General features: G+C 43.3%; 1 protein-coding gene across 2 annotated transcripts in view; it reads right to left on the bottom strand.

Moving 5' to 3' along the window:
* The window catches only part of SEMA5B (semaphorin 5B), a 323,405-nt gene that overhangs the window by 152,437 nt on the left and 157,878 nt on the right, over nt 1-13,090 (bottom strand). For both annotated transcript variants that reach the window (XM_063429186.1, XM_063429187.1), the window contains one exon: nt 10,782-10,989. In XM_063429186.1, coding sequence (XP_063285256.1) covers nt 10,782-10,938 — 157 coding nt within the window. In that variant the 5' untranslated portion in view covers nt 10,939-10,989. The remainder of the gene's footprint in view (nt 1-10,781; nt 10,990-13,090) is intronic.

Below are 13,090 nucleotides of genomic sequence, written 5' to 3'. Positions count from 1 at the left end.
AATATATTACAGCATGGCTCTGACATCACTACCATATAATTATAATATATTACAGCATGGCTCTGACATCACTACCATATAATTATAATATATTACAGCATGGCTCTGACATCACTACCATATAATTATAATATATTACAGCATGGCTCTGACATCACTACCGTATAATTATAATATATTACAGCATGGCTCTGACATCACTACCATATAATTATAATATATTACAGCATGGCTGTGACATCACTACCGTATAATTATAATATATTACAGCATGGCTCTGACATCACTACCATATAATTATAATATATTACAGCATGGCTCTGACATCACTACCATATAATTATAATATATTACAGCATGGCTCTGACATCACTACCATATAATTATAATATATTACAGCATGGCTCTGACATCACTACCATATAATTATAATATATTACAGCATGGCTCTGACATCACTACCATATAATTATAATATATTACAGCATGGCTCTGACATCACTACCATATAATTATAATATATTACAGCATGGCTCTGACATCACTACCATATAATTATAATATATTACAGCATGGCTCTGACATCACTACCGTATAATTATAATATATTACAGCATGGCTCTGACATCACTACCATATAATTATAATATATTACAGCATGGCTCTGACATCACTACCGTATAATTATAATATATTACAGCATGGCTCTGACATCACTACCGTATAATTATAATATATTACAGCATGGCTCTGACATCACTACCGTATAATTATAATATATTACAGCATGGCTCTGACATCACTACCGTATAATTATAATATATTACAGCATGGCTCTGACATCACTACCATATAATTATAATATATTACAGCATGGCTCTGACATCACTACCATATAATTATAATATATTACAGCATGGCTCTGACATCACTACCATATAATTATAATATATTACAGCATGGCTCTGACATCACTACCATATAATTATAATATATTACAGCATGGCTCTGACATCACTACCGTATAATTATAATATATTACAGTCTGATCGTGACATCACTACTGTATCATTATAACGTATTAGATTATGGTTCTGACATCACTACTATATAATTATAACGTATTACAGTCTAATTCTGACATCACTGCTATATAATTATAACGTATTACAGACTGATTCTGGCATCGCTGCTGTACAATTATAATATATTCTGGCATACTAATATAGAACGTTACCTGTGTAACCTGCGTAGGGCTATAATTATAATGTATTACAGTATGGCTCTGACATCACTACTATACAATTATAATGTATTACAATCTGATTCTGACATCACAACTGTATAATATATTATACCATAGCTGACATCACTAGTGTATAATTATAATATATTACAGATTGATTTTGACATCAGTACTGTAAAATACTGACCACTTACTTCTCACAGATAGAACATTACAGGGACACACTGAGTGCTGACCACCTGCTGTCCGCGCATAGTAAGACATAACAGGCCACACTGAGTGCTGACCACCTGCTGTCCATGCATAGTAAGACGGTACAGGACACACCGAGTGCTGACCACCTGCTGTCCACGCATAGTAAGACGTTACAGGCCACACTGAGTGCTGACCACCTGCTGTCCATGCATAGTAAGACGTTACAGGGACACACCGAGTGCTGACCACCTGCTGTCCATGCATAGTAAGACGGTACAGGACACACCGAGTGCTGACCACCTGCTGTCCATGCATAGTAAGACGTTACAGGGACACACTGAGTGCTGACCACCTGCTGTCCACGAATAGTAAGACGTTACAGGGACACACTGAGTGCTGACCACCTGCTGTCCATGCATAGTAAGACGGTACAGGACACACCGAGTGCTGACCACCTGCTGTCCATGCATAGTAAGACGGTACAGGACACACCGAGTGCTGACCACCTGCTGTCCACGCATAGTAAGACGTTACAGGCCACACCGAGTGCTGACCACCTGCTGTCCATGCATAGTAAGACGTTACAGGGACACACCGAGTGCTGACCACCTGCTGTCCATGCACAGTAAGACGTTACAGGCCACACTGAGTGCTGACCACCTGCTGTCCACGCATAGTAAGACATTACAGGGACACACCGAGTGCTGACCACCTGCTGTCCACGCATAGTAAGACGTTACAGGGACACACCGAGTGCTGACCACCTGCCGTCCACGCATAGTAAGACGTTACAGGGACACACCGAGTGCTGACCACCTGCCGTCCACGCATAGTAAGACGTTACAGGGACACACCGAGTGCTGACCACCTGCTGTCCATGCATAGTAAGACATTACAGGGACACACTGAGTGCTGACCACCTGCTGTCCACGAATAGTAAGACGGTACAGGACACACCGAGTGCTGACCACCTGCTGTCCACGCATAGTAAGACGTTACAGGCCACACCGAGTGCTGACCACCTGCTGTCCACGCATAGTAAGACGTTACAGGGACACACCGAGTGCTGACCACCTGCTGTCCACGCATAGTAAGACGTTACAGGGACACACTGAGTGCTGACCACCTGCTGTCCACGCATAGTAAGACGTTACAGGGACACACCGAGTGCTGACCACCTGCTGTCCATGCATAGTAAGACGTTACAGGGACACACCGAGTGCTGACCACCTGCTGTCCATGCACAGTAAGACGTTACAGGCCACACTGAGTGCTGACCACCTGCTGTCCACGCATAGTAAGACATTACAGGGACACACCGAGTGCTGACCACCTGCTGTCCACGCATAGTAAGACGTTACAGGGACACACCGAGTGCTGACCACCTGCTGTCCACGCATAGTAAGACGTTACAGGGACACACCGAGTGCTGACTACCTGCCGTCCACGCATAGTAAGACGTTACAGGGACACACCGAGTGCTGACCACCTGCTGTCCATGCATAGTAAGACATTACAGGGACACACTGAGTGCTGACCACCTGCTGTCCACGCATAGTAAGACGTTACAGGGACACACCGAGTGCTGACCACCTGCCGTCCACGCATAGTAAGACGTTACAGGGACACACTGAGTGCTGACCACCTGCTGTCCACGCATAGTAAGACATTACAGGGACACACTGAGTGCTGACCACCTGCTGTCCACGCATAGTATGACGTTACAGGCCACACCGAGTGCTGACCACCTGCTGTCCATGCATAGTAAGACGTTACAGGCCACACTAAGTGCTTACCACCTGCTGTCCACGCATAGTAAGACGTTACAGGGACACAACGAGTGCTGACCACCTGCTGTCCATGCATAGTAAGACATTATAGGCCACACTGAGTGCTGACCACCTGCCTGCTGTCCATGCATAGTAAGACATTACAGGCCACACCGAGTGCTGACCACCTGCTGTCCACGCATAGTAAGACGTTACAGGGACACACCGAGTGCTGACCACCTGCTGTCCACGCATAGTAAGACGGTACCGGGACACACTGAGTGCTGACCACCTGCTGTCCAGGCATAGTAAGACGTAACAGGGACACACCGAGTGCTGACCATCTGCTGTCCATGCATAGTAAGACGTTACAGGCCACACCGAGTGCTGACCACCTGCTGTCCACGCATAGTAAGATGTTACAGGGACACACCGAGTGCTGACCACCTGCTGTCCATGCATAGTAAGACGTTACAGGGACACACTGAGTGCTGACCACCTGCTGTCCACGCATAGTAAGACGTTACAGGGACACACTGAGTGCTGACCACCTGCTGTCCACGCATAGTAAGACGTTACAGGCCACACCGAGTGCTGACCACCTGCTGTCCACGCATAGTAAGACGTTACAGGCCACACCGAGTGCTGACCACCTGCTGTCCAGGCATAGTAAGACGTTACAGGGACACACCGAGTGCTGACCATCTGCTGTCCATGCATAGTAAGACGTTACAGGGACACACCGAGTGCTGACCACCTGCTGTCCACGCATAGTAAGACGTTACAGGGACACACCGAGTGCTGACCACCTGCTGTCCATGCATAGTAAGACGTTACAGGGACACACCGAGTGCTGACCACCTGCTGTCCATGCATAGTAAGACGTCACTGAGTGCTGCCTACTGGCCACCAGAGTGTCAGAAGGAGCTGCATTATAAGCAGATGTACTTAATGGACCAGTATAGGGATGGATATGAATATATTCCAGCATTTTAATGCGTTATTAATGTATCTCACATTGGTTTCGGGTATTCTGAGCGCAGGATATACGTGTTATTTGTCAGTCAGCTCCTTGCTAAGTCTGTATCTGTTATTTTTATAAACCTTCGCCAGCCCCGTCACATTGAGGTGATAATTCCGTCCATTTCAACGTCTCCTGACCGAGAACACGACTCACTATTTAAAACTTCAAATAAAATAAAATGACTTAAAAACTGCCTCGTAACAAGACAGTTTACTGCTACCTGAATGTCATTAGTCAGGCGTGTGAACCTATCACACGCCACTTAAACCAACACTTGAGTGTGGGACCGAACCAATTAATCTGTTTTAAAGTAATAAGAATGGCCTGCGATTTAATTAAGGATAAGCTGAGAAAAACAGACTCAAAACGGAGCTAGAATTTCAAACGGCCAACCCAGAGTGAGAGGCAATTTGTGTTCTGCAAAAACGTGGGCTGGGAGAGCGAGTGGCTGCTATTCAAAGAGGTGCTTTAATGTAATTTAACAGGAAATTGTGTTTAACGAGTTTTGGATATTGCCATTTCTGTATATTACCGCACGGTGCTGTATAATTATCCAAGAACATGTAACTTTATTAACTCTATCCGGTCACTGATTTCCGGTTCAGTCCTGGCACAGACTGGCACGCAGACTTTATGTGAGAAACGTGGTACAAACACAAGACAATTAGTGTCGGCAGGTATGTATGAAATATATCCCAATGTAGAACGTGATCTAATGATTGTTTATATTTTGTCTCAGATTGTGTATAACCGTGCACTGTTTTTACGCATATCTGGCGTTATTTGCACGGTTAGAATAGTCGTACATGCGCCACATTTTGTTTCCACGTGTGAGGTCTATTTATGAATCATTATACAGACCGTACAGGTGCAGATTGGCCACATGATAAAGATTGCTCCATTCTTTACACAGAACTCACTGAGTCTGTAGCTTCTCCTCTGCTTACTATGTTCAATGCCAGAAACAAGATCACGACAATGATTGACAAGCAGCCAAGATAGAGACGCCCAGTTCCAGGATAGAACTAAATTAAAGGGACATTCTAAGCACCAAAACAACTTTAGCTTAGTCCCTGCTTCTGTTAACTTAGGGCGAATATTTCATTAACTGTTGCTATGCTCGTTTTATATGCAGTGTGTAGCATTCGTCTGAATATTATATCAGTTATGTATTTTTATGTAAACTGTATACAGTATTTTGCTGTACGGAGAGGTAATGTGATTGACAGTACATTCTTGCACAATTATCTCTCCTGTACAGCAAGGCATGCTGGGAAACAGCCTTGCAGGCTAAGTTCCCCACACAGTCCTCTGTAGTAAAACCCCTGCAATGTCATTCAGGAAACCCCTTGCATGGGGTCTTGCATAAATACTGTGACGGTGGAATAAAATGACAGTTGGCTCCCAGACTTGGTGTCGTCTAGTCCTTGGGGAAGAGGGATTATTATTACGCTGCCTGTGTTTTACCTGCTTTATCCTGACTACCAGCGGAGATACCGTGGATTATACTGCTACTCCGCTACAAGGACCATGCAGACGGTGCTAAAAAGTGCCTCCTGCATCGTCTACTCTGTGTGCTCGCCCGTGTGGCTGGACTGATCTGCCAATTCTTTGAGGGACATGCCCCCTTTGGACAACGCTAGTGGTGCAGTATACATCACTAGTTCGTCCCCTTTAGCCCTGCCTACCAGCATCTTAACTTGTGTGGCACTGATGTTTGGAGATATGATTTGTGACAGATCCATCTGTATAGACTAAGATTGCTGGTTCATCTGTTTGCCCCTTTTTTCGTCTATTTGCCTGCCCGTATGCCCCTGTTCGTGTGTTGCAGAAAATACCGATCAAAACTACTGAACGGACGGCCACCCAGGAGAGAAGTGTGCTGCTGGTTAACCTCTTGGCCCCAATTAGAACGTTGTGGGTAACCGCAGACACCTCTCCATTCTAACCGTATTCAGGGTGGTCGTCGTTCGTATGCCGACCATGAGGCGGCGGACATTTTAAACACGCGGTGTTCGACAAAGATTCTATGGAACTATACGGACACTTTATCTACCGAACACCGCTGAAGCTAGCGGTCGCCCTTCGTTTTAGTCAAGGCATACGAACACCGGTCAGTTCGGGAGTTTGGAACGTACGCATGGACTTAACCCAGATAGCCATCCCATGGAGTCAATCGTATACCGAAAGACATATGAAGGACTTTGACTCCATGGCGATTGAACTATGCGCATTGGATCTGAGCGCTATTCGGTAGAAATATGCACTCAGATCCAGGCTATCTGGGGATATGTTACACGAAGCACATGCATTCGGTATTTGTACAATTATATATTTTTGTGTGGTTTTACAAGTGTATTTAAAATGGCGATTTACCTCTATCCCTGGAGATAATTCGGTTTCTTCTCAATTTTCTCCAGGATAGAGAGGAGGGATTTATGTATGTAAAGGGGAGTGCTTAATCCTGAGCCACTGCGATTGGCTACTGTCCAATATGTGTCCCAGTCTTCCATCTGGTTCCCTGGGGGAGTGTCCACCAGGTGGGAGACCTGCATAAATACCGGGGAGGTAGCCCTCATTAAAGCAGATCTTGTTTTACCCTCAACCACGGAGCTTGGTCTCGTGATTGGGGGGATTTACTTTACACAGATAGAGACTGACTGCTGGGAATATAAGCCGCTTGGATGTTATATTGATTCGTCGGTAAGCAGCAGTTCGTGAGAACGCAGTTCGGGAGTTTGGATTATTATTAAGTATGCTGTCCGGGAGATAGGCGCATTCCCCTGGTTCCGTTCGTGAGTTTGGAGTTCTAAATAGCCGTACCTGCATTTCTGTAAAAGGGGAAGCTCTACTAAGCGGCGGTTTCACTCCTTTATGCCGGGACTGTCTTAACATGATTAATAGCTTGCAACAGACTCTTGTGTGCGATTAAAGTTCAAGTAACAGAACAGAAGATTTAAAAATAAATTCTAAAGTAAACACACTGTGCTGTTACACCTGGTTGAAAATTAAATATTTTTTTCATGCAGGCTGTGTCAGTCACTGCCAGGGGAGGTGTGGCTAGGGCTACATAAACAGACACAAAGTGATTTAACTCCTAAATGGCAGTGAGTTGAGCAGTGAGAATTAAGGGGCATGATCTATACACCAAACCCACTTCATTCGGTTAGGGTTGTTTTGGTCCTTTGAGTGTCCCTTTAGTGGGGTGGACTTCTACATTTCATTTTCAAATATAGGAACTGTGTAAATATATTAACATTTCTGGAAAGTGACCGTTCTGATTTAAAATTTAGGAAAGCGAAACATGGCGACATGGCGACTGATCGCAGCTTACTGGAGGGACATTGTTAGATTTCATGTGGAATTTTATCATTTAAACACTTTTTTTTTTATTCTTTATTTTTAGTCGGGACACGTAGCAATGTGCAGTTGATATTACAATGGCATGGCTTGCGCAGAAGCCCATATGTGCATAATAAAACAGTTTTTATGGGTAGACAGCATTGCGGCTTACGCAGAAGCCAATATTTACACAGTGGTACAGGCTTATTTGTTCAAAGTTGCAAGTAAAGACATGTTCCGCCACTATTTTTGTATCAATATCTATGTCAGTCGTGACGACAAATGGTACCCAATTTTTGTAACACTATGAGGGCTTACACAGAAGTCAGCATTTATTTATGCATTACAATACTTCGTGTTTACGCTGTTGCAGTTTACGCAAAAGCCTTCATTAACATTGTATTACTGTGGCGGTTCGTGCGATCCCTGCAACATAATGTATTGTCACTTCTAGGTTTTACAACTTCATAACTTCATGAAGGGTTTAACACTAAGCAAAAAAGGAAAGGAAAAGGGGGTATGAAAGAAAGGAAAGCCGGGTGGATGGCTGTGCTAGTCTCCCCATGGGTGGTGGTGTTTAACCCCTTAAGGACCAAACTTCCGGAATAAAAGGGAATCATGACATGTCACACATGTCATGTGTCCTTAAGGGGTTAAGGTGAGGGGCCGTGTGCGTTGGTAAAGAGGTTTATTATGTGATCCAGTAATTGGCCCGTGATTACCAAGCGTAGCCCGAGTATGTGCATACGCCCCAGTGAAGGCTATCGTAGTTTACCCCTTTCCCTTTGGGGTATGCCTGTCAAGCATTTAAACACTTTTCACCCTTAATAGGGAACGCATGGGGTGGGCAGCGGCACTGTAACATGGCTCTGTAATATAAAAGCAAATACAAACATACAAGATTATTTCATGCACTCAAACTCCCACTACTCATAGGCAGCAGCAATGACTATAGTACTCATCAGTGATAGGGATTTGGGATAGTGCACAATTTACTTTTTTCTTTGGTTTTTATCGTATGTACTGGGGCTGATGTGTACTATAGTCATTGCTGCTGTCCAGGAGTAGTGGGAGTTTGAGCGCAGTGCTTAGTTTTGTATGTTTATATATGCAGGAATCCCTGTGTTGAGGGGAGGGCACATACAAGCTGGTTGTGTAACATTAATTGGGCTGCAATGTAATGACATCCAAATTCAGGACAAAACAGCCCAATGTGAGACAGCGAGATTCAGCCCCTGTTTAACAATCGTCACATTATTATTATTTATATAGTGCCTTCACATTCCGTAGCGCTGTACAATGGGTCACATCACCACAGGTTCCCCCTGAAAGCAAGTAATAGTACTTTGTAAATGTATTTATACTCATTTCAATTCTTCTAACACATATCGATTTATACACATATCGATTTATACACATATCGATTTATACACATATCGATTTAAACACATATCGATTTAAACACATATCGATTTACAGACATCGATTTATGCACATTGTTTTATACACATATCGATTTATACACATATCGATTTAAACACATATCGATTTAAACACATATCGATTTAAACACATATCGATTTAAACACATATCGATTTACAGACATCGATTTATGCACATTGTTTTATACACATATCGATTTATAAACGTATTAGACGTCCAGGCATATTGAACGATACACACATGGAGTCCTACACATATTGGTTTATAAAGATTTATTCGTACAGATATTGGTGATTTCAGACCATATAACTATAGCCACAGATGGATCTAGGCATGTAATATGCAGACACTCGGCCATTATGCTGTATATAGAGCACATTCTGTTAATGAAATTCAGTTTATTTATTCTGGTTCCTGTCCTGAGAGGGTCAACGTATTCTCTGTTATGTTAAATAATGGGCTCATCCTCCTTTCGGGCTACTTTTTGGGAATTAATAACATTGTGTGCGGGAAAGGTCACAGCGGTAAATACATCCCAAACAATGGCCTCCTCGACGCACTGCAAAGGCTCATGGGAAAATCACTTGAAAAGGTCAAACAGCTACCATAACTGCAGGATATCTCCATATTTTATATCCTGTTATTTCTTATATGGAATTAAATAGAACAGTGAGACCGGAATAACTCCAGAAAAACATAAATAAATTAAATAACAGGGAACGTCCGCAGCCAAAGGTTCCACGGAAGAGAGGCCATTGTGTCAGAGTTTAACAAGTGTGTCAGAGAAATGAAAAACATATATAGACAAATATAAAAGCTAATTATTTAGAGTGTTCGCAGAATCCATAGACCACGAGGCTGGCAGATCCATGGGAGTTACAATTGGTTAATAGTGGCCAGTATACGGATGTTTGTCACAATGCCACGCCATTCAGGTGACAGAATTATTTACCTGATTTGCGTTTTTTAAATATGAGGCCTTTACAGCCACTCGTCGACACTTGTTGTGTAAACGTGTGGGTTTTAAGATGCTGTACATTGTGTACAGGGAGTCCCACAATATCAAACTGGAAGGCAGGGAGAACTTCGTGAAATGTAACGGTCTGCTTACTGGAGTCTACAATGTGTCACGTGACAAGAAACCGGTGAAAGGAACAGGTCTGCTTTGAAAAGAGATTACGGTAACTGGAAGGTAAATATGACTGCACCAAGTAAGCCGTCACAGGGTGAAATCATTAACCAGCCGGGGACGACTGTCAGGATCTCCCAGCAGTATCTCTTGTATTGCCGTTTGATAACATGGTTTATGGAATGCGTCCTAACCTACAGTTCGAAGTACAGGCTCACCTAAAGAATTGAGATACAGCTGGGAATGAATAAAAAAGGTTTATGGAAAATGATTTGATTTAGACCCAGATTCTAAAACCTTTCTGTCTTCTGAGATTAGAATTTAGGGGTTATTTTATTTTTAACTTTACTAAAACGTGGTAAAATGGGCACAGCACACTCAGCAATGGGCGTCTGAGAGGGACGTCATGACTATTATATCTGGGTACATTTATTTATAATCAAAAAATTTCAGAATCTGTGTTCGATGAAATAAAATGCCACGTTCTACGAGAGGAGCTCAGACAGGTGAGATTTAGTGGGATCTATCACAATGTGGAATAAATATCCTTTTGTTGTTAAAAAGGACGACTTTTCCCTAGGAATGCCCTGGAAACCATGCAACGTATAAGGAGTACAGTAAGGGGGACTCACCTTGAAAGGCGAGGATAGGGTGCTGTCTTTTGGAGCACTGCTCCTGTAGCTCTGCTTCTGAATACTTGGCTCCAACTTGCAGCGCTGACAGGTGGAACATCATCGCTGATAGTATGGGCAGTAACAAATATGGCGTCTTTATCCGTATCAGGCGCATGATGGTGGCAGGCGGCAAGTCTACCTTCCACGGGAAGCTCGAGGCCGGTAGCTGTAGAATAATAAACCAATATTAGGACATTCAGGGAACAAGTCATAACAACATCGTAACACAAGCAAGCAATGGGCCCTGGCCAAAAGAGCCAAATCCATACTGATCGTGAGCAGCCATCGGGGAACCGACAATGTAACTGGTTAACACATTTAATGAAAGGAGACAGCGTATGGATCCATGCTCTTAGACAATGCCAGCGAGGTTATACTTCAAATATATTAGTTTGAGCCTTATTTTCTGGGGGAATAGTCGATATGAAGGAAAAAGGGAAACTTTGCGTAAAAGAACGAACTAAGTAGTCTAAACATGGCAATTTTGGAACATATTTGGAGTATGGGACCAAAAGCAGAGCAAAGCAGGAGATGTCAGTAAATGTCTGCGCTACGAATGACGCAGTGGAGAACAATATTCCTTGTATTAAATACTAGAGGGGCCCGGTGAGTAGACATTCACGCGGTGAGTGTACAGTGGATTATCCGGCTCTGCGTGGCAAGTACATTGTAGGCCTGGCTAGTAACATAATTCAGGAAATATTGAGCCATGAACATAACATTATGTCTTCTAATAGGATACAAAGCCAACAGTGAAATCGTTTCACCTTTCACCTCTTAGTACATAACATAAACGTAAACTTCTTGGGGAGGGCACGTTCACTTTAAGAAGTCACTGGAAATTTTAGGACAAAACAACCACTTTTCAGGACGTATCGCTACATGTCTGCTGAAAGTCACGCCAACAGCATGTGTGTTTTGGGCATTACGTTCCAGGTGATGTGTGTGTTCTGGGTGTGATGTGTGTGTTCTGGGCATTGTATTCCAAGTGTGATGTGTGTATTCTGGGCATTGTATTCCAAGTGTGATGTGTGTATTCTGGGCATTGTATTCCAAGTGTGATGTGTGTATTCTGGGTATGTTCTGGGCAGGAGTGAGTGAGCGCAGGACTTCTCTTTTTGTATTTACTTTTTGTATCTCACAGCTATGTTACAATTCTGCTGCCCATCCCATGTGTTCCCTATTAAGGGTTAATAACCATGTAGGGATGTATATAAAAAATACCCCTCTCTGTCTCATTAGAGATATCTTTGCCAGAAGCTCAAGGAAGCAGGCTGAAGGGTCAGCCTTGACGTTGGCAGACGGGTGTTCCCTCCAGTGGCCATTGGAGTAACTAAATGACCTCCATTTGTTTAAATATACATAGGGATTAAGGAGAGAGTGCAGGTAACTTTTTTTCTTTGGTTTTTACTATATGTATTGCAGCTGATGTGTACTGTAGTCGTTTCTGCCGGCCAGGAGTGATGGGCGTGAGCGCAGGACTTTTCTATTTGTATGTTCTGGGCATTGTATTCTAAGTGTGATGTGTGTGTTACGGGTGTGATGTGTGTGTTCTGGGTATGTTCTAGGCATTGTGTTCTGGGTGTGATGTGGGCACGCTGTGTATTCTGGTTGTAATGTGTGTGTTCTGTGTGTATTGTTAGCACTATGTGATAGCACTGTGTGTGTTCTTGGTTTATTGTTAGCGCTTTGCGTGTTGTTAGCACTGTGTGTTTTGTTCACACTGTGTGTTCTGGGTGTATTGTTAGTACTGTGTGTGTTAGCACTTTGTGTGTTGTTAGCATTGAGTGTGAGCTTAGCACTGTGTGTTCTGGGTGTATTGTTAGCACTGTATGTGTTAGCACTGTGTGTGTTCTGGGTTTATTGTTAGCACTGTATGTGTTAGCACTGTGTGTGTTCTGGGTTTATTGTTAGCGCTGTATGTGTTAGCACTGTGTGTGTTCTGGGTTTATTGTTAGCGCTGTATGTGTTAGCACTGGGTGTGTTTTGGGTTTATTGTTAGCGCTGTATGTGTTAGCACTGGGTGTTCTGGATTTATTGTTAGCGCTGTGTGCGTTGTGGGTGTATTGTTAGCACTGTGTGTGTTAGCACTGTGTGTGCTTAGCACTGTGTGTTCTGGGTGTATTAGCACTGTGTGTGTTAGCACTGTATGTTCTGGGTTTATTGTTAGCGCTGTGCATTTTGCTAGCACTGTGTGTGTTGTGGGTGTATTGTTAGCACTGTGTGTGTTAGCACTGTATGTGTTAGCACTGTATGTTCTGGGTTTA

The sequence above is a fragment of the Pelobates fuscus genome, chromosome 8 (assembly GCF_036172605.1).
Source record: "Pelobates fuscus isolate aPelFus1 chromosome 8, aPelFus1.pri, whole genome shotgun sequence".
Lineage (NCBI taxonomy): Eukaryota > Metazoa > Chordata > Amphibia > Anura > Pelobatidae > Pelobates > Pelobates fuscus.
This window is presented reverse-complemented; position numbering and strand designations above follow the sequence as displayed.